This window comes from Platalea leucorodia (genome assembly GCF_965183815.1).
Source record: "Platalea leucorodia genome assembly, chromosome: 21".
In the NCBI taxonomy this organism is placed as follows: Eukaryota; Metazoa; Chordata; class Aves; order Pelecaniformes; family Threskiornithidae; genus Platalea; species Platalea leucorodia.
In genome coordinates, this window is record NC_138843.1 from 499,660 (window position 1) to 526,809 (window position 27,150).

Consider the following 27,150-nt stretch of genomic DNA (forward strand, 5'->3'; position numbering starts at 1 on the left):
CGGGAGCCAGTGATTGCAGTGCGCACGCGCCCTAGTTCCTTTGACTACCTCACTGCAAAAAAAGCGCAACCGCGATCTTTTTCGGCCTTCGGACGCATGAGCGAGACCTCGCGAGCCGTCCTTAGACGCGGGCGACGTTGTCTGCGCCTGTGCAAGAGTTGTCATTCAAGTTTTCTTCCAGGCCCCGCCTCCCTCCTCCTCCCTGCTCGTCGTTGCCTTTCTCTCCGAGCCTGCGCGTAGCGGGCTTTTTCCCCCTCCCCTCGGCGCGTCTTGGCCTCCCCACCATTTTGTGCTGTGATCGTAAGGTTAGCTGCTTGATTGTGCTATATTCTCCCGTGCGTTCGGGCTTGAGGCGTAATATCGAAGGGGCCTTGATGGCGGAGAGTCAATCAGCGGCCGGGCTGGGGGACTTCACATCCCTTGGTGGGCCCGCGGCTCTCGGCTCAGAACCCGAAACCCGGCGGCTGAGTGAGCTGCGAGTCATCGACCTGCGGGCTGAGCTCAAACGCCGTAACCTAGACAGCGGCGGCAACAAGAGCGTTCTCATGGAGCGGCTGAGGAAGGTGAGGCGCAAACCCGGCGGGAGAGGGGGCGGGGGAGGGGAAAGCGTCATCCGGGTCCTTTGTCCCCGGCCCGAGGGCGCTTGGCGCATGCGCGCTCGGGGTCTAGCCCCGAGTCCGAGCCGCCGTGCCGAGGGAGGCCTTGTGGGGAGTGTGAGTTGAACTGCGGTGCTGCGCCGCTGTGTCCCTCCGCTGCTTCTCAGCGCTGGTCCCGGGGGGCCGCGGGGTGTCCTTTAGCACCAGCGTGCCCCTTTCCTCGGACCGCTGTAGTGCCGTTGCCCTTGCGGGGACTGCTGGCAGCCCCGCCGCTGCGCTGCTTCTTGCCACCGCCCCGAACCCCCCAGCTGAGACCGGCGCCGCCCGCTCGCGCTGCAGCCTGTGGGTACCCGCGCCGCCGCCCGCACCTCAGACGTTCCTTTGGAGTGCTACTCTGATTTCACTCCGCGATGGCCCCGGTCTTCCCCTTGGTCCTTGTCCCTGACGTACGTGCGTCCTTTCCCGATTTCCTCTCCCGTTCCCCCAGCATATACACACGCTCCTCTTCCCGTATCTCTTCTCTTGCTTCCTCTGTACACGTTTCACCTCGGTCCACCTCTCCGGAATACATTTTCACAGACTTCCATGAGGCCAGAACAGCGTAGTTGGTCCTGACCATTTTATGAGTTCTAATAGGCATGCACGTTGAGAAAAAAATACTGTTGGATGCGCTTGAGTTCCTGTAGCAGTCACTCTCAGTTTTATACAGTTAAAGTGCTTATCTGCGGAGTAGGGAGCCTTCTTTACAGATGAGGGGAACTTTGCTCCTCAGTCATAGCTTGATTTGGCTGTGGGGTTGTGTTACAACACCTTACTATTCAGTGTTTCTAATGACTGATATGGCTGCCTGGCTGTATAACCTGAACTAGGGTGAGACGCTAATGTTTCCATCTGACAAATCCTTAAAAATGCTGTCGTGGTTTAACCCTAGTAGGCAGCTAAGCACTACATGGCTGCTCACTTGCCCCCCTTCCCCCAGCAGGTTGGGGGGGAGAATTGGAAGGGTAAAAGTGAGAGAAAACTTGTGGATTGAGACAAAGACAGGTTAATAATTTTTAAAAATGGAAGGGGAAAAAAAAAAACAGCAGAGAGGAGGAAAAAGAAAAAAACACCCAATAAAAGCAAGTGATGTGAAAGAAAACAATTGCTCACTGTCAACTGACTGATGCCGAGCCAGCCCCCAAGTAATGGCAGCACCACCAGCTTCCACCCCCACCAGTTTTATTGCTGAGCACAACATCATATGGTATGGAATATCCCTTTGGTCAGTTGGGGTCAGCTGTCCTGGCTGTGTCCCCTCCCAACTTGTACACTCCCAGCGCGCTTACTGGAGGGGTGGTGTGAGAAGCAGAAGAGGCCTTGACGCTGTGTAAGCACTGCTCAGCAATAACTAAAACATCCCTGTGTTATCAACACTGTTCTCAGCACAAATCTAAAACATAGTCCTATACAAGCCACTGTGAAGAAATTTAACTCTATCCCATCCAAAACCAGTACAAATGCACACCAGCAAACAATACAATAGATGTCATGCTGCTTTCTCTGATAGGCAATTGAGGATGAAGGAGGAGATCCTGATGAAATTCCTGTGGCCTCAGAACTGACCAACAAGAGAATGCCAAAAAGAACTAGCAAAGGTATGAGTCTAGACAAATACAGTTCCTTTGTTTCCATGTGGCTAGAACTTGGCATACGATGTTGATTTCTTCTGTTTCATTAGTTTAATTAAAAATAAAAAAGTGCTTTTTCTCTTACGGAAAATGGTAAAACTCTGTTGCATTAGTAAGCGATAGCAAGTTTAAACGGTTATATGACACCTAACCGTACTTCCGTTAGCAAGTCTTGAAACCTGTAGACGAGACCGTAAGTTGCAGGTTTTTCTGTACTTGTGACTGTGAGTGTAGAATTGCGTCAGGTACAGAGCAAGCAGCTGCAGCATAAGCTCCTGTGGAAAGCTCTGCCAATGTATATTAAGGCGGCTCCACAGCACCGTGGGTACTAATTTCGTTGCGGTAACTATATACATTTTCCTTTTTTCATAGAAGCCCTTGAACCTCCATCATCATTGGGATACATTTTTCGATGCGAGAAATTACCATGGGAATAATTAGAACCATTGTTGCACAAATACCAAATGTGTATAACTTTTGTTAGTGTCATATTTCATTTTATAACTGTTTGTTGTTTTGAAAATAAACTGTTCTGAAATAGAATCACTTATTCGTGATTTAAACATATTTTGCTTCAAAAACATTAAATATTGTGCGGGCCATGTTACGTGTGGTTTATTTGAATTGCTCACAGCCAGTTCTTGAAAGATACTTTCTGAAACTTACTTTTAAGCTGCTTCCTTTAAGATAACGGGGTAAAAATAGAGGAGGAGCAGTTGTTTCTGAATAACGATACAAGTTTGCTGGTGACAGATGTGCCTAAATGTGATCTGTGTGTCCAAGATCTTAAAAGTGAAGACTAATTCTACATCAGTTTAATTATTTAAATGGTAAGAGGAAGGTTTTTTGCAAGAATGATAGGGTGTTTCTTTTAAATGGAACACCTTCCTAGGCAGTGTTGTATTTTTAGGTATTGAAGTATTGTGGAATGAGAGGAGTGTAGCTGTTGAAAAACGTAGCTGTGCTGCTTCTGGTTCATGTTCCTGCCGTTTGCTTATATCGAGTGGCAAGTCATTCTCAGTTATATCCAGACAAACCTGGGCTTCCGAGTCAGGGTCTTAATGATTATTTGTTGAAACAAACTCAGTGTTTAATAGATAATTCAGCAAAGAGTAGATGTGTTATGAAACTTAGTGCTATATCTCACTTCAGTGATGCTATTTTTAGGAAGAAAACCAGAAGAAGAAGGTGTCGAAGACAATGGACTAGAAGAAAACTCCAGAGATGGGCAGGTAAGTGAAATCATGATTGCTGTTGCTAAGAATACGCATCATGTAACCTGCAATAAATACACATCTACCCTTTTTCTTTCTGTAGGAGGATATTGAAGCAAGTCTGGATACCTTGCAAGATATTGACATGATGGATATTAGTGTGTTAGATGAAGCTGAAATAGATAATGGCAGTGCTGTAGACTGTGGAGAAGACTATAGTCCTGATAATATTCTCGATTCTCTGTCTGATAATAAAGACAACGTTGAAGCAGAAATGAAAGAACTTCCAGATCAGCTAACAGAAAATGAGGTAAATGAGTAGAGGTCTTTCTTTGTAAATTTTCAGAAGGTATTTAATAAGTATATGGGCACATCAATGAGTTATTTCAGTGTAATAGAATATAGGACATGAATGTGGTATGGATTCTATTTCACGTTAACAGCTCTCATATCTTTAAGTGGTAAATGTTCTTGGACCTATCAGAGGCTTGAAATGTTCACAGTAGACGGGTCATGGCCTTATCTTGCAGTAACATCTTTGCATGCTCTGAAAGAAGCCTGGAATTGAAAGTAACGTATTAGTTTCGGTGTTCTATCTTCCCATTTATATCTGTTGAAGTGTATATACGCATAGACTCAGCCGTTTAGATATTGGGGGGGGGGGGGGGGGGGGAGAGAAATACATTTTCAATTCACAGATAATTTGGAAATCTTTTCTGCAGAAATAATGCTCTGGTTTAAAGAATTTATGTTGCATAGTTTTGTCATAGAGATTAATAAAACAAGAAAATCTTGATGTATTGCGTATTGCCCTGTTCTGACATTGCCAGGCTTTTCACTTAGTTTTGAGAACATCCTTGCAATGTCTTCCGCAGACAGCACAGTCTCCCGCTACTGAATGAACAGGGTAATCTATATGTTACGTTCACTCCCCAAATACTATCCTTCCTTGGATCTTTGTGGGTTTTTTTTATTTTAGGCTGTTCACTCCCAAAACTGAACGTATTATCCTTCCTTGCCTCCTTATGGTTTGTTTTTTGTTTTTTTTTATTTTAGGCCTGTGGTGTCTGTCTCAACTTTTTATCATTTACCTTCTGAAAACAGAGTCATTGCGACAACATCCAGTTAACCTGAAAGGCAATTTTCTGGTGTTCTGTAAATTAGAGCTGTTGTGAATCATATAACTGATGATCTTTGGTTGAGTCTTACCATCAGCTCTTAAGGAAGGAGGATTTTGGGGACATGTTTTGTTTTCAGAAAAGTAGAAACCCAAGTCAACTTCATTTCTAACTTCTTTTTTTCAGTTAGAAACTAAAGAAGTAAAAAAGTGGGAAAATGGAAAAACATGTTATGTACAGTAACCCCAGAAATGTGAAATAAATTTCCTCTCCAAATAAGAGTAACCTTGAAGTAGACAATGTCATGTTGAAATTAAAATGAAAGGTAACTGGAGAAAGATACTTAATCATCGAGAATATTTATATGTTGCTCCTCATTTGTGGGTCACAATCTGAAGTAGCAATTGAGATCTGTCAAATACTGGAAAATATTTCTCATATTATTGCTAGGGAAAATTGAATACAGTAGTATTTCTCTGTAAGCTAACGTTACACTTTGTAAGAAATGCTATAATTCCTTTTTTACTCTTTTAGGAAGATTACGATGAAATTGAAAACAATTTAGATGCCTCTTCTTCTGATTTAATTGAAATGAAGGTAAATTGAAAATGTAGCTGTATTTCAGATTGTTATTATTGGTATTCACTTTGTGCTCATACTACAAAAAAGAAAACGTGACCATAATATGAAATTGTAACAGAATCCAAGACATACATGATCTTGCTCAGAATACAGACTGTCAAATGAGAATGACTACTTTTCAGTCAGCTATCAAGACTTCCTCCACTTTTGTGGCAAATAAAAATGTGGCCTTGTACTGTTGATTTCTTCTTTCTCCTGCTGATTATATCAAGTAGTAGCTGGGGTTCTTTTTCACTCTGCAATTGATATGGTACACAAAGATACTTTATTGGTCTCTTTAATGTTCCAAGTTAGATATGAGAATGCAATTGTGGCTGATATTTTGATTTGACTTTAATATGCCAGAAAAATTACCTGTATAAAATACTCAGTTCCAGTGGATGGTGAAAAAAGTGCTAAATGTAGTAGCAGTGCTAAAATTTGTATAGTGGTAAATTTGTGTAGTTGTCAGTCTTGGGATTGGGCGGGGAGTTGCTATTATTCTGTGTTACAAAATACATTTTATAAAATCCTCATTCTGTTTTTATTTTCCCAAACAGAAAATGGAGAAGCTACACTTGGAGCCAGGTACTGTTAAAGAAAAACATATTCCTGTCTTTTCAACTAATACTTTTTAAACCATTAACTATTAAAAAAACAAGCAAACAAACATAATTTGCATTATTTTTATGATGGACAATCCAGATCATGCAGGGTCATAGAGATTGGAAACCCAATCATATCCCCAGATCTGTGAAGTGATGCTTGTCATCTTTGAAATATTTCCAGTGAAATGAAATGGTTTAAAAACCTGTTAAACTACATAAATGGATTTAGAGAAGTTAATCACAGTTTAAAAGCTAAAGATTCTACTTGTAAACAGATCTTGTGATATCGCACACACCTTAACTCTGTTACTAAGTAGAGAGCAGTGAAAGCAGTAAAAAGATATTGTAGGGCATTAAAATGTAAAGATTAGTTACTGGATACAGAAGAAAGAAGAGAGTTTCTTCATGGAAATTTCATACAGATACTTGTCACTTTCTGGACTGCAAACACACTCATGCACCATCAGAAGATGCCCAGTTCTCATGTTGGACTGTCTGCTAAAAGAATTTCACAGAAATTTAAAAATTGAACCCTCAGTGCCTTGATACGTTCAGTTAAGCATCTTGGACTCTGGAAGCTAACTAGAGAAGAAACAGAGCTGAACGATTTCATGAAGAATATCAAGGATCAGCCAGAAGGTTTTTGTTAAATCTGTGGGGGCATTTTTCTTCCCTGTTAACATTTTAGGGCTGATTTGGTAGTTTGTCAGATAGCAGTTAGCGTAGTGCTTTTAACACTGTGTACACTAGGGTTTTCCAATCTCTGTGTAGCTTAGAAGTTCTCTTGGTGTTAGTGTGGCAGCCATGCCAGTTCCACATTTGTGATTGCTGTATTTCCCTGGTGATTAAATCTTGTGCCATTCTATTCCTGTTAAATCCGTAGAAAATGAGAAAATACTCGACATTTTGGGGGAAACTTGTAAATCTGAACTACTTAACGAAGAAACTTCCGAAGCGGAGCGGCCACATGCACAGGAAGCAAGTAACGTGGTGCCAGGCAAGAGGCTAGCAGAGGAAGAGGACGCTCTTGCTGCCGCTCAGTTGGAGGAAGATGCTTTAGATTTGGACAGCAAATCGGCACAAGCTATGGCAAGGAAGGAAGCAAAGCGTTTAGTTGTAGCAAAAGGGGAGACAAGTGAACAGACAATAGAGGAAGAGAAACCGGACTCTGAATCTTTAGTAGTAGAGACCCTAAGCGATCAGAGTAGCAAACGCTCCCAAGGCCTGGAAGCCTCTAGTGGGGAAACAGCGGAAAAAGGCGCAGGTCCTGAAGCCAAAGATAGCAAAGAAGATGTCAAGAAAACAGAAGACAAAGCTAAATCTGAGGAATCCCCTGCTACTAAAGAGTCCTCAACCAGTGAGGGCGGTGATCAGAAAAAGAGGTTTGTTTTTTCTCCGTTATAGACCAGATGCTATCTTTTTTTCATTGGTCGTTAAGTGATGCGAATAAGCTGTTTCCTTCAATTGGCCACCGAGACTGATGAAATTGTAGCCTATTCCTAAAGAGTCTGTTTTATTTCTCCATGCGCAGATGTTTTCATTTTTTTTTAAACACAGAGGGTTTGATTTCTTTCCTTCCTCAACCTTCACAGGTTGTTTTCATAAATTTCTCTTATTTGTAAACATCTTCCTAATATAAGTCTGTTTAAGAATCTGACTTCATTATTTCTTGTCAGATTTCTTAAATCAAGTATACAAAGGTGTGTTTTCATTTGCAACATATTTTCTGGTAGGTATTTAATTTTAGCGTTTTTCATAATTTATAGTTAGTCAATTTTCTTTCTGACTTGAGTAATGTGGTGTTTTGTCTTTAGCCCTGTGGAGGAGGACAGAGATACAAAGATAATCTCAAAGGATGAGAAAGGTATGTTTCTTTTCAAAAACAGAAATTTAATGATTGCTTGGAGGAACTGTTTTTGTATTGGATGGGGTATTTCAGCAGAAAAGCATTGGAATCCGTGCAGTTGTTAAATTTCATAAATTATTTCTTTCTTTATGTTCTTTCTGGATTTTTTAAAATCTATTTGTGCTACAAAAAACTATTTTCCTTTTATCCATTTTCTAAGGATATCTGTGTCGCACCCTTTTGTTTTTATCTTGATCTTCAAAGGTAGACGTTAATACGTGGCAAATATGTCCTTCGTGGCACTGAAGGTGCTTTCCAACAGCTGTTAGTGAGTCAAGAGCCTTTCGCAATTGTGTTTGCTTTACTGTATGCTCGTGATTCTTCATACCATCTTCTGTTTTGCTGAAATAATTTGGAGTCTAGTATTCACGCATTTAAATGCCACAGAAACTTACAGTTTAATGTTGTCTTCAAATTAGATTGACATTATTAAATCTTTGTCCACACAGATCCTATTTATGGTGCAAATATGCATCATAAGCAAGATGAAAATTTCTTCATCAACAGTGTCAGGTGCCTGCTCCTTTTTTTCATCATAGTTTTTCTTTTTAATACATCAGGCTGCTGAGTCTTTGCAGCTCACCCCACCTCCCTATTCTCTCCTGCCTGATCAAGGCAGAAAATTTAGAACTGACTGTTAACGTTCTTCTTGCATACTGCAGGCAGGTAGTTCAGCACTGTAAGTGTGGAAGTTCCAGCAATTCCTATAATAGGCAAGAAACTCATTATGAGATCTGTCTACTGACTGGACAGGAAAAATTTGTTTGGTTTTAATTGGGTTTTACAACACAGACTGAACTCATGGTCAGCTGCTTTTTCCAAGATCCAGGGTTATACCTGTCTGTGCAAGCTACTGGACCTCACAGTCAGCTCCATTAGGGTCTGTTTACCTCTTGCTTACAGTTTGTAATCTTGTGTTCTCTTATTTCAGAATATTTAAAGGAGTGTTTTGTGCATGCTCTCCTTTACCCAAGGACCTGAGTGTATTTATTTGTGGACTGGGAAAACTCTTCTTGAAGTTTGCATTCAAAACAGCCTTCAGGAACTTGGGTGTCTGATAACAACCTTGCCCCTGCATACCTTCGTCCAAAGGATGTGCTGTGTTCCATAACATTTGTTTACATCATTTTCTGGCTTAGTAAACAGCACTGGGGAGAGGGAGCTACTTGATTATGTAACTCTGGATGCAGAGCAAAGCAGTTGAGCCAGAAGAAAGGTACAGAACTATATACAAGTCAGTTCTGACTCACACGTTGCTATTTCTACACCTACATGAAAGAATTCTGTTTAGGATGAGGAGTTTTCCGTGCTCCATGCATTCATTATGAGAGCTATATTAATAAGAGTCTAGAAAAACAGATTTATGAGCTCGTAAGCGTGGTGGACTTGGCAGTCAGTTTATGCATATCTGAAGGATGTCTCCAGTGTTGAGGGTTGGCTCCAAATACCTATATCATTCTAGTTTCTAAGTTAGAGAAGATTTTACAGTCCCAGTCTGTCTTTGTCTTGGAAGTGCGGTACCATTGCAGGAGCACCTCTTTAAGTCTTACAGGAGGGCAAAAACTGGAGATGTTAAGACTGATTGAAGCTTATTCAAAAAGGACATTAACATAGTTTAAATAATCTAAAAAAATCATCGGTAAAATAGAAGAAAGAAGAAAGTGCTCATTTTTCTCCAGGATGTTGGTGCCAGTGTAACTGCAGGTGGCCATTGAAAAATTCTAGAGGAAGCGTGTGGAGTAAAAGCATCAAAGCCTGCAGCTCAGCTTTTTGAAACACCAGGACAATGTCTCTCCCATGTGTTTGCACACATGACACACCTTTGTCCATGCAGTTCTTGAGACTAGATGATGACAGGTGTAGACTTAGTCTCCTTTATACAAAAGACCTTTTTTTTTTTTTTTTTTTTTTTTTTTAAGAGAGATTGGCACAAATGATTGCATGCTTCCCTAGGGAACTTGTATAAATATTAACAATAATGTTCCCAGTGCTAAGCTCATGTTTGAGACAATGACAAAAATTATCAGGAAGTATGAGATGGAAGGACACCCGAATAAAATAGCATTTTAGAAAGGTTCTGGAAGAAATGTCTCCTCTCGATGAAAGCAGTTCTGAGAAATTCCATATATCACAAAAAAAAAGGCAGATGGTTTGGAAGCAAGTAGCTGGACTGAAACCTGCTTCACTCCATTCACTGAAGCCTTGGAGCTGAACACTACCAAGACTGATAAAAGGACAGTAAAGACATTTCAAAGAAGACTGGAAACGGTATCCCTGCATAAGTGCCTCATGCTGAAATGTAAACACTAAAACTTGCTTGAACTCTTTAATCACTAGATGTTGGGTTTTCAGACTTTACAAATACATAAGCATTTATAAAATTATCTTTCTAGTTCAGATACCAAATTGGACTGGTGTTCTGTAGTTCTTGCATAGTTAAAGAAAGCTAGGTCTTTTCTGACTCCTGTAACTGAAGTCAGAGGCTTCATACCCCAGCTGTGGAATCTGTGTGGGCAGAAATAGGAGAAATTTTCTTGCTTTTTTTATGGTGAATGTCTTTCCTTGAGAGGTATGGTTAATCTGCATCCCATCATCATTCCTTTGGAGTCGAGGAGATAAGGAGGGCAAGACATGAGCATACATGGGTATTAAGACAGTTCCCACAACTCTAGCAGGTCTTCTGTCTTTTCCTGTAAGTGCAGAGTAACTGGAGTCTATCCAGGCACATTCTGAAGAGCCACTGTTAGCTCAGAGATGCCCTAGTCCGGTTTCTTTCTTGAAGAATGACATATCGTGCTGCTGTTGCATGTATCAAATCTTGTAGTTCCATCTTAAAGTTTTTGGACTTTTAATACTACTTGCCTTCAGGAATGTGAATCATGGGGGAAGAATGTTATGCATTGCATTTCATTTGCTCTATGATTTAAAAAATAAAAGATTTGTGGAACTGATCCTTTTGAATTCAAAAGTAGTTATTGAAATAATTAGGATTTTGGGTATGCTTTGGTTTTGTTTGTTTTCCTAATTAGGTCGCACTGCTAGCGGTTCTGGTAGAAACTTTTGGGTGAGTGGACTGGCTTCCACTACCAGAGCTACAGATTTGAAGAATCTGTTTAGCAAATATGGGAAGGTAAGGGATTTTTTTTGTTTGGTTTGGTTTGGTTTACTTCAAACTGTCTTAGTAAGACTTCTTAAGCTCCTGTCACTGAAAATACCAGTGAAAGGAATCAAATTATCCTAAATATTGTGGGATATCAAGGAAAAAATTGCCAAAGTACACGCCGAATGACTGCTTTTTTATTCTGTCGCTCATTTCCAAACAAATATAAAATTCCATTTATGGTCCTTTATTTGAAACAGTCAATGACTGTTTAGATACACACTTCTGTCTCCTGTGCTGTAGCATAGTATCTGCACCCATTGGAATTTCAACATTGTTTATTAAAGACTTCCTTAGGACTAAGTAAAACATGTAGTGAATGTTGCAACATAATTATTAGGGGATAGCTTAAGCATTGGCTTGGTACGTGAAGTTTTATTTTTCCCTAGAGTTGGCAATTGCTTTAAAAAGCACTTGTTGGGGGGGGGGGGGGGGGTGCGTGCTTGATTTGTTTTAGGGGAGGAGGGTTCCTGCAGTTGTTATTAATGATAGAAAAAATGGCAAGTTAAATCTCCCTGTCAGTTGGGAAATTGAAAGAGCTAGTTTAATAGAAGACTGATGTCAGAGACATTAGTAAGGTTTTTTGTCAAACCTTTGAAGCCTATTTAAAAATGACTGTCAGCAGATTGTGGTAAAAGTATGTGCTAGCAATCTGCTATTGAATATTTAACTAACGAAGATGATAGTCTAGAACTTAAATGTGACTTTACAATAGGTACGAAAATGGATTAAGTGTAGCACAACTTTGAGTTTGTTTGAAAGTCATGAGACTGGTAAAACTTTTTTAAAGCTCCTCGTAACAGTAAAAATGCAATACTTTCCTTCCATTTATTTGTTCAGAAATCAATCTGGTAACCTGGAAACATTGATCATAGAGATGTACCACAAAATTTTAAATGTAATTAAAAACTATGTGACCGCCAACATAGTATTTGCCTCTACTTGGATGACATGGTAACATTTAGTCGTTTAAATAAAATTACTGGGTTTGTCTTTTTTTTTGAGTATTAGCAGAGGCAGAGCTTCCTAGAAGTAGATGTACATCTGCAATAAATCAAATGCTCAGAAGTATGTTCTTTATTCAGCTGTACTTTAAAATATGACACCTCTGTGAAATATGATTGATTTCTGTAATACAAAGTGAGCCGTATTGAATATATGAGCATAACTAAGCACCATTTATGAAGACAGGTGTTTTATGTGGGCTTTTTCAAGTTATGTTTTTTGGGAAAACTTCCTGTTTCTTAAACAAGATTGTAGATAACATTGTGTCTCTACCTCTTAGCAGTGACGTGAAGACATTTTTTCGAGGGGACATAGGACTTAGTGGTTGAGCTAGCATTAGCATGTGGGTGGAAATTGGCTTACAAATTTTTATTGGGTTTTTACTCCTTTCTACTTAAGCAAAAAGGTGTTGTTGATGTAAAGTTAGCCTTTTTTTTTTTTTTTTTTTTAAATAGGCTTTCTACAGAACAGAATTCAGTCTTTGGCTCCCATCTATTGATTCAGCTTTTGCAGCATTGCATTGGCAACAGAAGCATGACTGGCTCCAAGCAATGCTCCTTTTGTATTTGTTAATCTTTTAAAAATAGAAGTTTCCTGAATGATGATGGACAGGAATAAAACAGAGTAGAAATGGAGCTTGTACTTCTTGTTGTTAAATGGCGGGCACTTATTACAGTGAGTGTAATACCTCTTTATTTTGGAAAGGTGGTAGGTGCAAAAGTGGTAACCAATGCGCGCAGTCCTGGTGCTCGCTGTTACGGCTTTGTTACGATGTCTACAGCCGAGGAAGCAACAAAGTGTATTACTCACCTCCACAGAACAGAGTTACATGGGAAAATAATTTCTGTAGAAAAAGTGAGTACTGGTCCTCAAAGATATCCCATTACCATCAGATTGTACAAATGATTGAGACCACATTCTCAGCTGATGACGTGCAAAATAAATTTCAGGCAAAAAATGAACCTGCTGGGAAGAAGCCAAGTGAAAAAAAAGAGAATGAAGCAAAGAAAGAAACAGCTAGTGACAGGTACTGTTCTAAAAGTTCTCTGTCCAAAGGTGTTTTGCTGTTTGCCAGTCTATGTTGATTTGTCAGGAAAAACAAAGTTACAGTAAGAATTTCTGTGGCAAACATTCAAAAAGAGCAATAGTGCACTTTTTCAACTTTTACTACAAGATAAACTTCTGTTGATGTTCAGTACCTAACAACGTGTTTCTGTTATGTGCTTGTTATGTTAAGGTAGGCATTGGAAAGTTGCATTTTCAAGTGTACTTTTTAATTTAGCTATATTTGGGTTTTAGTAAAGATAGTGGTACTTTCATGTCATAAATCTATAGGACAGGCCATTTGATCAGTATGTCACTGTTTCTTTGTTAAATTTTTCTCTCATTGGAATAGGGCTTTCTTAGGTGGTTGGGGTCACAGTTAAAGATCAGTTGTCCAAGATCCTGCTTCCAGAACATGTTCCTCTTCAGCACTATGCTTTTTTTTCTCTAGCATTACTGAAAATAGCTGAAAAAGATACTAAGAGAGTGAATAAGACGCTTAAGTCCTTTGCTTTAATTATCTTCTTGAGGCATAACTCCTATTAAACACTATTTGCTGAGAAGTTTTTGCCCTTATTTCACCTGGTTGCCTGACAAAAATGGTTCACATTGGCACTTCATAATTGTCATGTTATATAAGAAACTTTGTGGGCATTAAGCACATGGTGGTGTGAATTTTTCCTTTTGCCTCCAGTTGAGATATCTGAATCACAGCCAAGTTTTTATGACAACTGCACAGCATGGTCTGATTGTTTTATTTTATGGTGTAGGAAGCTGTACAAGGAAATCTTTGGAAATCTAATTATGACTGTCTTATCATATCAGAATTCTACTTTGTTACTGTGTTGCTCGTATTCTCCTTTAATTTTCTTTTCTCTTACTCTGTATTAGTCTAATCTATATCAATATCTATCTATAGACCTGGCAGTGTTAAAAGGGATGAGAAATCTGACCAAAAAGATGATCCTAAAAGGACAGAAGACAAAGATGAAAAGGAAAAAAAAGATAAAGATGAACTGAAGTCTGGTTCATCAGATCAACCTAAAACTATTAAGTCAGGTAATTTGGCTATTCTTTTTTTCATAGAGTAAAAGATATGATGAAGTATGAATAATTAATTGTAGGTAGTTTTTTCCAAAGAACTGCCAATATTCTAGAATTATTTAGTTGGAAATTCAGAAGGTATAAAGAGGCGGGGCGGAGGGAGAGGTGGGTGGGTGTTTGACGTGTCATCCTTAACAGAAGCACTTGGAATAGGTGTAGTGAAAAAATTATTTTTGAAGAGAGGGTTAAATGCCTGTTTTCACATTTTAGAGAATATAACTTCCAGCATAGCAATGAGTGATGTAGGTTATGTAGTTTGATTGTTTTTTCCATCTCTTTCCCCTCAACCTCTGATTTATTTAGGAAGTAAAGGAACAGAGAGGACAGTAGTAATGGATAAATCCAAAGGAGAACCTGTTATTAGTGTGAAAACATCAACTGCATCAAAAGACAGAGTAAGTAATGTTTCTGCATGGGAAACATTATGTGTCAGTTTTCCTTAGAAACAAATACTGAATCCTGCCAAGCTACAGGTAGCCCACACTTGTCTTACTGATTTGTCCTATTAGAGTTTCTATAATGTGGATTTAGATCTTAATTAGTAAAATACCTTTCATACGGCTGATACTATATTCAGCAATGAAATCCTGCCAAACAAATGTGGGAAGGTAAGTATTACTGTGTTAATGTACGGTGTGTCTGTAATGTTAAAAAAAGAACAGCTTTTTTGAAAAATGTGGGGACCAAGCTTTGAGACACGATACGTATGAATGGAAACAGAGCTTAGAGTATTGTTTCTGATAGTAGTCCTTTTATAACTGTATTCCATTAAGTTTCTCTACTTCAATATTAAATACAGAGCATTAAGAGCCAGGATCGCAAATCAGAGAGCAGAGAGAGACAAGGCATTGTGCCATTTGACAAAATTAAAGCACAGCGAAAAATGAGGGAGGCAGAGCAGCGCCGGTAAGAGCAACAGTGAAATTGTTTGAAATTTTTTGATTTTTCTAGAATGAATATAATTTTCTTTTGATTAAAATGACTAAGAGATAAAGAGGGGTTTGATTTGGTTTTTACTTGTAATTTGTTATATGTTTGTGGGTCACATATCTATTGAATTGGGAAAGCTCCAATTATTGACTCTTTTAATACTAAGCTTGAAATTGTGTTTGGAGAAAAAAAATTGCAGTGTATTTTTTGTTCTTTTTCCATTTTGTAGATTTTGTGGTTTAGATTGATTTAAGTGTGCTGCTCTCCTTAGCTGAGCATGCATTATAGTAGAGGTGAAACGATAATTCTAAACTAGCCATGCTCAAACATACAGGGAAAGAGCAGGAGAAAAGTTGTCTTTCTCAAAATAAGACTTTGTCTTTCTTCTCATAGCCTTCAAAGTCTCCATAGTGTTTCAAATGAAACAAGATGAATATTTTTGTATTTAAATACATTGTGTCTGTAGAGAAATTGGGAGATTTTCCAGCAACCCTTCAAAGTTCCCAGATTGTATCTTTTAGTTAAGAACCTAATTCAGGTATTTAATTATTTTTGATGGGAGTTTTATTTCTGTTTTCATGATGTTTAATTCAGGATAAAGGTGGTAATGGCCATCCTTCAAACTCCTTGCTAAAACTGTGACCTGAATTCCATGTTAAAACATTTTCCACACATTACAAAACTTTATTACTTACCTAAAGTAAGTTGAATTGGACAGGGGTAAAATGCTTTCATCATTCTTACTGGAGAGGAAGATGTTTCTCTCTCATACGTAGATTTCTGAGCCTTAGTGGAGTCATCGTTATCCAGCATACCGTTCTGGCTTCTTCAGATTTGGGTATTTTATTTGAGTAGAAGGAATGAGCGTGGATTCAAATTCTACTGACCATATAGGATTATTTGCCCCCACAAGTGGGGTTTGTGGGAGTAATACGATCAGTCTCTAAATACAAGTAATTCATGCGTACACTGTCTTCCCTCTGTGCCCTCATAGTGCTTCCCCCCCCCCCCCCCCCCCCCGGTATAATTTCAAGGAGCTGATGCAAGTAAGTTTGCGGTCACTGTGGTTTTAATTTTTAATACTTCTTTTTCTTTTTTTTTCTTTTTTTTTTCTTTTTTCTTTTTAACTTTCTCTATTTGTTGAAGTATTAGATCTGTAACATCTTGTTTCTGTTAAAATAGCACACGTGAGCGTCGGGAGAGACAGCAGCACCTGCAGACTATCCGGGAACGAGAAGAAAGAGAGAGGCTTGAGATTGCTCGTGAGAGACTGGAAATTGAAAGGCAGCGTCTTGAACGAGAACGGATGGAAAGAGAAAGATTGGAAAGAGAACGAATGCACATAGAGCACGAAAGGAGAAGAGAACAAGATCGCATTCAGCGAGAAAGAGAAGAGCTGCGACGCCAGCATGAGCAACTGCGCTACGAACAAGAACGTCGGTCTGCAATGAGAAGACCATATGACATAGATGGCAGGTAAAGCCAGCAAATACAAATGATGCAAGTGAAAAACGTTGCTGCCAGGTTCTGTCTCATCAGCCTGTGCTATAAAAAGCTATCCGTATGCTCTCAGCTTCCATTAATGAGCAGTTGTCGATTGCATTGAGATGATCATGTTTAATAGCCCCAGTCAAACTATCTGCTCTGAGGAGTTTTGACTCTCTTTTGAACTTAATTACCCTTCTTCTGGTTTGCACAGTTTGGAAGGAGGGAACAATATCAAAAGTCACTATCTTGATGAAAATGAGTATGTTCTTTCTTTCAGGAGAGATGATCCATACTGGCCAGAGGCAAAACGAATGGCAATGAATGATAGGTACCATTCAGATTTCAGTCGCCAAGATCGCTTCCATGACTTTGATCACAGGGATCGTGGCCGTTATCAAGACCATTCAATAGATAGGTTGGTGCCTTACCTCCACTGTGTTGCCTGAAATTGAAAGACAAAAATGAATTTAATGTCACATTTTGCTGCCTTTACTATGTGTTTGGTTTGCATTTTATTTTTTAAGTGTGGCTTAGTGGCTGTGGACTTTTTTTTATATAACCATGAAGAGATCTGTACTGTGCCGTGAGTTAAACCTCCTGGCAGGCTCATTCAGAGTGTTCTGTTTGCAGTGCTGTTTCACACATTTGTAGGATTCTGAAAAATTTCTAAATAATATTGTAGGCACCGAGCATCTTAATGAGAAGCTGGTTTATGTCTTGGGACTAACTGGATTTTCCAGGAATCCAGAATGTTTCATGGTTCCCTTATGTTCCAGCTGTTTGTGCCTTTTGTAGATAATGTTGGCACTACATGGAAGCAGGATTTTTCATCTGTGTTGTTACGTAGATGGATTTTTATAGACTGCTGTATGTTTTACTACCATAGTCTAATTTTAATTGTCTGTTTGTAGGAGAGATGGATCAAGGACAATGATGGGAGATCGGGATGGGCAAGTGAGTTGCTTTATAAAGCTACAGAAACATCTTGACTTCTTATAACCTGTTTTTCTATAGTGTGTGTCAGATTAAGTTTCAGTAGTTGAGAATTAAATTATATCTCCCAAAATATGTATCAATAACCAGATTGTCTTGTTTTCTTTAATAAGATGAAATTTAGTTCAAAGACTTGTTTATTATAAAAGTTAGACATAGTTATTCTGATACAAATCAAACAAAACAAGTGAATTGTGTCAAAAAGGTAGAGTATTCCAAAAGATTGTGTAGAAAAGGCCAAAGTACAAAGTATGCATAAAATGCACTCTATGAGGTTGCACAGAAATAACAGCAAAACTAGTAGAGATGTTTGCATGTTTTTGAGGGCTGGGGGAAAGTCCTTCAGGGCACATTCAAGCAGTGAGAGTTTAATTTTGTGGTGATGTGAGATGCCGTGAGATGCAGAGGGACCTGGATAGTCTGGAGAATTGGGCAGAGGGGAATATCATTTGGTTCAACAATGGGAAATGCAAAGTCCTGCTCCTGGAGAAGAATAACTGTCCAGCAGTACATGCTTGGGACCAACCAGATGAAAAGCAGTTTTGCAGAGAAGGACCTTGGAGTCCTGGTGGACAAGCTGACCATGACTCAGCATTGCACCCTCCTGGCAAAAAAGGTCAGTAGCATCCTGGGCTGCATTAGGAAGAGTGTTGCCAGAAGGTCAGGGGAGGTGATCCTTCCTTTTTGCTCAGCACCCATCTGGTGTACTGTGTCCAGTGCTGGGCTCCCCAGTACAAGAAAGATAAGACCTTACTGGAGTAAGTGCAGCTGAGGGCCACAAAGATGATTAAGGGCCTGGAGCATCTTTTGTATGAGGAGAGGCTGAGAGAGCTGGGACCATTTAGCCTGAGAAAGCGCAGGGATTATCTTATCAATGTGCATTAATACCTCACAGGAGGGAGGGTATGGAGAAGATGGAGCCAGGCTCTACTCAGTAGTGCCCTCTGACAGGACAAGAGTCAGTGAGCACAAACTGAAATAAATGAAATTCCATCTGAAGACAAAACAAATAACCTTTTTTTTTAAAAAAAAAAAAAAAACACACACAAAAAAAAAAAAAACGAACCACTGTGAAGCTCGTCAAACACTCGAACAGGTTGCATGGGGAAGTTGTGAAGTCTCCAGGTGTGAAGATATTCAAAACCTGATGGGAGACTGTTCTGGACAGCCTGCCCTGGCTGACCCTGCTTGAGCTAGGGGGGTTGGACTAGATGATCTCAGGAGGTCCCTTCCGTCCTAAATGATTCTGAGATTGAGTAATTACAGCTGAGCAACCTTAAGCATTTAAAGGGTCTGTTTTGGGTAGTCCTGCAAGTGTTCTTTGCCTTTTAGCATTATCCAGATGAGCGCCATGGAGGACCAGACCGTCATTCACGAGACTCTCGGGAAAGTTGGGGTAGCTATGGATCTGACAGAAGAATGAGTGAAAGTAGAGGGATACCCCCACAATCACGGTTAGTATGCTTAACTGAAAATACTTTTTCTTGTGCATCTAAGGAATATTTCCATATGTGAAAGTGGGATGCAGTTTTCGGAAGTATGTTTCTTTTTTTCTAACTTTCCCCCCTGAGTCTGTTCTCTGTTGGATGGACTACAAACGAGTAGCTCTTTCAGCTTGCCTAGTGCATCAAAACATGCATCTTGGCATGATTTTTTTTTTTTTTTTAAATAACTTCACATCTGAAAGTCTTCATGTTTTCAATTTATTTTACCTAACATTACTATGAAAGCTTGATATTTTCAGCGTAGTGGTTCTTTCCCAGTTTGTAGTTGTTGGAAGCACCATCCTGTCAGCCCTTTCAAAGGAAAACAAGTGAATAAAATGCTTACAGATTGGGGGGGGTGTTTTGAGGTTGTGTGTTATGTTTTTGGTTTTTTTAATAAGTCCTATGAGTAAGCCAGCCTACAGAAAACACCAAAAATAAATTGATTGGTCAAAACAACAAGCTAGGATGTTCAGAGTAAACTGGGACATCAATGTAGCATAAAACAGATTAAGAAAATCTTACTTTCTTACTTGTCATGTTAGTTGGATTGAACAGAAGGTTTATTACTGATATTTGACTTAACAGATAGCAATATAAATACAAGATTTGCATGTACCTTGGTAAAGCATTTGAGTAAGTTCGTGACTTAGTTGTTTTACTTGAATTTATTTTGTGTGCTCTGGCTAGTGTGAGAAGGTATGAATTTCATACTTTTGCAGGGATGGACGTGACTGGGGAGATCACGGTCGAAAGTTTGAAGGACATCAAGATCGTTCATGGCAGAGCAGTGTGGATGGAGGAATGATAGGACGGGATCATGAGAGATGGCAAGGTATGCTTCTTGCACAACAGCTCATTGGTTGTGCTACGTAAAGCAGAAAATAAAGGCATTGTGATCCTTGGAGATGAAGTAAAACTATTACTGTGGATATAAAGGAAGCATTTGAACTTTTTTAGGTGGAGGTAGAGGCAGACCTGGCCATGTGATGCATCGTGGAGGCATGTCAGGGTAAGAACTTTAAAAAGAGCAATGTGTTTGTTTCCCTTTTAAGGGGCATCTCTTCTATTTAAATTGGCCAAAGAAACATTTTATGGGAGCATCAGTTATCTGATTTGTTATTTAAATGTCAAGGAATAATAAAATATTCCCATGTTTTTTATGTAGTACATCTTACTGAAGAGTGAAAAATCACACAAAAGTTTTAACACCCAGTATATCAACCTGACTACTAGAGTCGCAAGAGAAAATTAAAATGTCTGAATCACTTTCTAGGCGTGGCGGTTTCATGCAAGGTGGCAACCAAAGTCAGATGATGCATGGAGGAGGAATGCAAGGAGAAGGATTTGCTGGCCAGGAGAGGGCAAACAGACCTAATGATCCTCGTTTCAACCGTCGCTACTGAATGTGTTTTAATTTCTAATGCAAGGTGGCAACTGAAATGAATCTTTTACCCAGGGTTACCATTAATTGTAACTTATGGTCTACTGTAAGTGTAATTTTTTTTAAGCTGCTGCCATATTATGTCACTCAATCCAGTGTGAACTCATTTGTTTTGTAATGTGTTGTTCATATCCCATTTAAAATGTTTGTTAATGAAGCATTCCATTTTCCGTAAATAAAAGCCAGTTTACAGTTAACAGCTTTGTTTCAGCAGTCCCTGGAAAACTACTTTATTCAGCTGTGTGTTGAACCATGTAATTTTCTTTCAAAGATGAAGTATCAAAATGCCTTACAGGTGTCCCTTTGCACTTTCAGTAGCACACAGCTCCCAAAAATACACTGAAATATTGTGTTACTTCAGATGTGTCAAAATTAACTAGCATAAGTGCCAACATGAGAGGAGGTTAGTAGACTGCAGTTGTCAAAGTTTGAACACCCTGCCACTGCAAAATTGACTTAGGATCCTGTAGGACAACTGGTGAAGAATTTTTTTCATCTTGTCTCATGTTGATAGGTACTGTGCAACATAATACTCTTCACTCTCTGAAAAAGGCTACATACTGAGTTACCAGCGCAGCTTCTGTAAGAGAAAATGCACAGGTACTTGTGAAAGTAATGACTTTCAAGCGCGAGTCAGAATAATTTTTGTTTAGCTTCTGATAGATCAGGGTAGTCCCTTTGCTTTTAATTCTTTTGATGTTCACCTCTGATACAGAGAAAGAAAATCAAAGAGCGGTGATACCCCCAGACCTGCTCTCCTTTGTCTTTCCCAATTCAGATCATCGACCATTAAGCATTCAGGACAAGTGAATCACTCCCACTAGATGTAACCTATGGCTGTCCCTATTATTGTACCTGCACCTTCTCTGTAGGAATTGCATGGAAACGTGAAGCTCCAGCACAACTGGCCTGTCCATTTTTAGCTTTAAGGAGAGCATCTTTCCTCGTCCTCAGCAGATATGTAGCATCCCAAAAGGGGTTATGAGATTTCCCCTCCACCAGGGCAGGCTCTATTTACAGCACCACACAGTCATTTATAAGCATGAGGAACATTGCCATCTTCTGGCCTACTATTTAAGGAGTTTGGAGAAGTGGAAAAAGTCATGCCTATGATGCAGACCATTGCATCAACTTCCTATGTAGAGACTGACACCAAAGGGATAGTATTTTATCATCTGGGGAGACAGTTGTTCTAATAAAAGAACCTTTCTGACCACCGTGGTCAGAAAAAAACCCAAACAAAAAAACAATCAAACTGGAGCCTCTTATTATGTTATATTACTGTATGTTTACTGCATCTGAAAATCATATTTACTTTAAGATGACGGCTTTTATTCCACCAGGTTTTTAACTGAACTGCATTTCCCTCTAATTCCGGTAGGTGGCCACTTGGCACAGGCTTGTTTCTGACCTGGCAGCAGCCGATCACTGAAACCTTGACACTCGGTCAGTGGCTATGATATCTGTCCAGCCTGTATTAAATCCAGTGCATGGAAAAGATCGGACAAATTCTGGGGCTGTGGGTTTTTTGCTTTGGTTTGGTTTGGTTTTGGTTTTGCCTTGTGCAAAGATTTCTATGGGCTATCAAAAAAAAAAAAATCCACACACCATAGGGGGAGACAAAGCTAAACAGCTGCCTTCTATTCCCCAATTCCAAATAAACTCGGGATAGAGACAATGTGACTCAACTTTAGCAGAACCTCAGAATGTCCACTACTGGTGTAAGCAGGTTGCATCTCTGCGGTTAATTACTGCTGTAATCAACTGCTGTAATATGTAAAGCACACAGTAAAACATAAATATACTGATTAACTCAGGTTTGCATAGGACAGAAATGGGGTTTGCACAGGGCTTTTTTTTTTACCCCAAACAGCAAATGTGAGTTCCCTGATTTTAAGAAATCCTCATTCATTGAACTTTTGCAGGCTGGAGTCCTCAAGGTAGTTCTAATGAATGTTACCAAAATCATTCATGTGTTTTTAAAAAAATAAATGTCTGTTAAGTGAATCGAAAACAAACAAACAAGTGATTTTAATACTGCTTATGCCTGCCTTACTCATTAACCTTACTGACTCTGCAAACCTGTTGGGAGTCTCCTGCAATGGAAGGATAACTTCCAGACCAGTCCCAACCTTTCTGGTCCTTAAAATGAAACCAAGTGAAGCGTGCAAGCTCTGTGATGAGAAAAACAAAGTAACTGCATTCAAGGGAGGTGGAACAATCCTACTGAGAAGCAAAAGCCACGTATGTTTTAGCATTCACGGCACTACAGCTAATGGTAATCTCCCAGCATTTCAAGCTCACACATGAAACATATGCCTGGCCTGCAGATGGAGAATGTTTGATGCTAATAAGCATGCAAGCAAGATCCTGAGCATGTGCCTGTTTCCAATTTAATGGTGCCCTCCAAGGAAAGATCTAGTTACCACAGTGCAGCAGAGTGAGCTGTTTGCCCTACCATGTTTGTCCCTCAGTATTTTGGTTTAGTGTTATTCAGCATTGCTGTTGTGGCCCCTCAAGTTGGTAGTTCAGGTAAGAAAGTTTTTACTTATGTTTGTCTGATCTCTGAAAGCTATAGCAATGCGAAGTGTAGCTCTGAGTATGTCAGCTGCTGCTTGTTTCGCAAAGGAAGACAGACTCCACTGGGGCTAGCTAATTGAGTCACCTAACAGCTCTGTCCAAACAGGGAAAAACATCTCCAAAAGCTGTGCAAGGTTCAAGTTTGACCTGGTATTGCATAACTTGGAATGAGTGGCCTGTGCTGTTAGCATAGAGGAACTTCCACAGCATCTAGCTCTTAAAAGGCCAGCCTAGTGTCTCTACACTAGAAGCCTAGCCTCTCTTTATCATCAGTGAAGGGAAACAGTTCCTAACTGTTTTGGAGGCTTTCACTGACTTTAGAAGTCTCTGTAACTAACCTGATGCCATAGTTAAATGGTGTAAATCCTCCATAATTCACATTTACTTCATAAACATACTAAAGATGCTCATAGTGCAGGGTGTCATCTGTGCTTCTTGGGAACTGTGCTGGAAAGACAATGCTGCAGGAAGTGTGAGGATGAGAAAGTACAGCTCATGCCAACTCTCTTGCCTTGAGAAGGCAACTGAAGCATTTGTGCAAGCTAAACTAGGATGCTTAATAAGTGCTGACATACAAGAGAACTGTATTCACTTGTACATACCTTCCTCTTCTTTTTAGTAAATAGCTTGAATTACTTAAGATTATTCATAAAATACCATTGAGAAAGCATGTTACAATGAAGAAGCTTTAGAAAGCAACCATCAAACGTCAAAAAAGTGGTACAGAAGATCATGAAAAGCATGGAGAACTCAAGTTCCAAGCACACCAGAGGTGTAGTATTCTACCTTTCGTACCTAGTGTGTGTACATAAACCAAGACCGTGCTTTGTTTAAAGTGATTACATCTTGTTTGTAGCAAAAGCTAGAGAGACGAAGGTTCTCTCAATGACAGTGTCAGAATTTTCTTAGTGAGAGGTTTGGCCTGGTGGGATGGGGGAGTAGCCACAGAACCATTCACTGGAGTCCTGAACCTCACTCTACCTCTCACCTTGTCTTCCGGCACATTCAAGCTGAGGGTAAGTGCCAGACACTGGGAGTGTTGTGGACCATCAGGTTTAAGAGCCACTGATGGACCCATCCTCCAGGAATTAACTTAAGTGCATTTTAAAGCTATTTATACCTTAGCCAAATCCCCCAAAATCACTTGGCAGTAAGTTTCATCATATAATTATTTGTTTAAAAAAGGAAACAAAACCCCTGCAAATCCTTCTTCCTTCTTCTGTTTTAAATCTGCTTCCTAATCTGAGTAAGCCCTTATCCTACTCTCCCTACCTACTCCTGCCTATTTCCTGTCCTGTAGCTGTGTCTTGGCTCTTTCTGTAACTAGCACAGACTAGAACAATGCGACTGTGTTAGCACAGCAGTGTGGGAGAAATGCCGCCTCTGCTGCCAGGATAATCTCTGTCCCTAGTTTTGGAAGCATGAGCAGCAGCTCTGGGACAAACAGAGACCTGAGGACAGAGAGGTTACAAGCTATGTATTTACAACAACCCATCCGATATATGCACAGATGCTTCCTGTGAAGAGGGAATAGATTCATACTGATGCTACACCATGTCATAATGACTTCTGCAACCTCATGCCACAATCCCATCACAAAGGGTTAAAAATACAGAATAAATCTGTAACTCTGTCTTGCAATACTGATGCCCTCTAGGCCATCAGTGTGCCTTATATATGCCTTGGCTGTGACTGAAAACTGACCTCAGGAAAGTTTTCATCAACATTAAAATTAAAACATGCACAGTCCACCAAATGGAGCATATTGCAAGCTAGCAAAATGTTTCATGCAGATAAACTTTGCTCAGTTACTCTCCCCGTGCTTGTATAATCGTCCTAGGCCATGCATGCGCATGTGCCAGCCCATGCATTTCTCTACTGGCATGTTACTACAATGCCACACGGTTTCTGCAGAGACCAGCTTCCTCCTGCAGATGTAAGACAGCCTACTGTGAAAAGTTTCACATCTGCCAGTGTGTAGATGAAGATGGACCCAGAGCAGGAGTGAGCAACTCCACTTTAGATCTTATTGAGTTGGAATCATAGAATCATAGAATCGTTACGGTTGGAAAAGACCCTTAAGATCACTGAGTCCAACCGTTAACCTATCACTGCCAAGTCCACCACTAAACCATGTCCTCAAGCACCACGTCTACCCGTCTTTTAAATACCTCCAGGGATGGAGACTCAACCACTTTCCTGGGCAGCCTGTTCCAATGCCTGACTGCCCTTTTGGTGAAGAAGTTTTTCCTAATATCCAACCTAAACTTCCCCTGGCACAGCTTGAGGCCGTTTCCTCTCGTCCTATCGCTTGTTACTTGGGAGAAGAGACCGACCCCCACCTGGCTACAACCTCCTTTCAGGTAGCTGTAGAGAGCAATAAGGTCTCCCCTCAGCCTCCTCTTCTCCAGACTAAACAACCCCAGCTCCCTCAGCCGCTCCTCGTTAAGACCTGTTCTCTAGACCCTTCACCAGCTTCGTTGCCCTTCTCTGGACACGCTCCAGCACCTCCATGTCCTTCTTGTAGTGAGGGGCCCAAAACCGAACACAGCACTCGAGGCGCGGCCTCACCAGTGCCGAGTACAGGGGCACTATCACCTCCCTGGTCCTGCTGGCCACACTATTCCTGATACAAGCCAGGATGCCATTGGCCCTCTTGGCCACCTGAGCACACTGCTGGCTCGTGTTCAGGCGGCTGTCAAGCAACACCCCCAGGTCCTTTTCAGCCAGGCAGCTCTCCAGCCACTCCTCCCCAAGCCTGTAGTGTTGCATGGGGTTGTTGTGACCGAAGTGCAGGACCCGGCACTGAGCCTTGTTGAATCTCATACATTTGGCCCCGGCCCAATGATCCAGCCTGTCCAGGCCCCTCTGTAGGGCCTTCCTGCCCTCCAGCAGATCGACACTTCCACCCAACTTGGTGTCATCTGCAAACTTACTGAGGATGCACTCAATCCCCTCATCCAGATCATCAATGAAGATACTGAGCCCTGGGGAACACCACTCGTGACCAGCACTGCCACTTTGAAGGTGAGCATCAGTGAAGGATTTGCTTTTCCACCTCAGACCAGCTTCAAAAGTGCCAGCAGGAAGGAGAGACTAAAGCACGGTGAAGTTGCTGAGATTCACAATTTCTTGTATACAATGCTGCCACTGAACTATATGTCTGGCAAACCACCCATCTATTGGTATAATTCCTCTTGCTTAAACTTTAACTTAGATTCAGGAAAAAACTTATTAGATATCTATCACCCAGACGTGTTCCATCATCAGTGGGTATGTACAGAAGGACAGCTCCAAAGGTCTATGACAAAGTACACATCACTTGAAAGGGATTTGCAGACACGTACCTTCAAGACCTGATAGGTCCAAGCTATGTGACTCCCAGACTCCCTCTGGAGTCCAGCCTGCAGAGAATTGGCCTTTAATGTTTCTTTTTTTGTCCTCCAGACATGCTGGTGGATTGCGCTTCTGACAATCCTCACTTTTGCAGCAACTGGTACTGTCTTCCTTTTTGCAAGAACCCTTCATACCAGCAAAGGTAAGAGACAACTGCAGATAACTGATTAGGTGCTTCTGTTTCCTGCCTTTTCATGTCCTGGACATAGCTGGAGAGGTTAAAAAGCAACGTGCACTAATAGCAGATGTAGTTTATGGCCTGTTCTAGGGAAAACCAAACAGCTCACAATGCAGAGAATGCCGCAGTGTTATAGGAGCTGTGGAAATTGCTTCACAGCTACTTCATTAATGCTTTCAGGGGGAGCGGGACACATGGCAGGACTGAACACATACGTCAAAAGTATTTTGGAATTACTGTACCTGTCCTGCTAATGAGCTACTTTGACTTCTAAACCTGCCATGCTACATCCTTGTTCTCCATCCCTAGAAACACCATTGTGATAAAACACCTCTTTAGTTTTTACAGCAGCTCTCATCCCTGCCTGCATGTGCCCACTAGTATTTCCACCATGAGAACAAAATGTTAGTACCTAACCCATCATGATATGGACATTTGCTCACATGAAAAAAAAATCCTCAGAAAACCGACAGCAGGAATGAGTTGCCAGGAATCCACTTTCCGCCCAGGCCTTAATTTAACTGTACGTTGCACACTTCTGTTCTATCAAAAAAGTGTTGACTACCTCTTCAACAAAGCTCTACCACCAGCAAACAATTTTCTCACTGCTA

The 27,150-nt window shown here is 40.5% G+C and overlaps 2 protein-coding genes across 7 annotated transcripts in view; one reads left to right on the forward strand and one right to left on the reverse strand.

Moving 5' to 3' along the window:
• On the forward strand, positions 1 to 20,597 carry LOC309599757 (scaffold attachment factor B1-like). Of its 6 annotated transcripts, none has more exons than XM_082331528.1 (22): positions 372 to 563; positions 2,146 to 2,233; positions 3,434 to 3,498; positions 3,584 to 3,790; positions 5,133 to 5,195; positions 5,780 to 5,807; positions 6,711 to 7,209; positions 7,642 to 7,691; positions 10,763 to 10,863; positions 12,604 to 12,753; positions 12,849 to 12,925; positions 13,862 to 14,001; positions 14,350 to 14,441; positions 14,846 to 14,952; positions 16,159 to 16,452; positions 16,742 to 16,879; positions 17,376 to 17,418; positions 17,966 to 18,073; positions 18,790 to 18,911; positions 19,664 to 19,776; positions 19,902 to 19,953; positions 20,218 to 20,597. In XM_082331528.1, exons 1-22 carry the CDS (start codon positions 375 to 377, stop codon positions 20,345 to 20,347), a joined length of 2,856 nt encoding a protein of 951 aa, XP_082187654.1. In that variant the 5' UTR covers positions 372 to 374; the 3' UTR covers positions 20,348 to 20,597. The 6 variants fall into 6 exon arrangements, with proteins under 6 accessions (XP_082187656.1, XP_082187659.1, XP_082187654.1 ...); XM_082331529.1 differs by having other exon boundaries at positions 17,987 to 18,073; XM_082331531.1 differs by lacking the exon at positions 372 to 563 and adding an exon at positions 599 to 713.
• The window catches only part of MICOS13 (mitochondrial contact site and cristae organizing system subunit 13), a 15,502-nt gene continuing 5,150 nt past the window's right edge, over positions 16,799 to 27,150 (reverse strand). Inside the window, exon 4 of the mRNA XM_082331536.1 lies at positions 16,799 to 16,906. Coding sequence (XP_082187662.1) covers positions 16,869 to 16,906 — 38 coding nt within the window. The 3' untranslated portion in view covers positions 16,799 to 16,868. The remainder of the gene's footprint in view (positions 16,907 to 27,150) is intronic.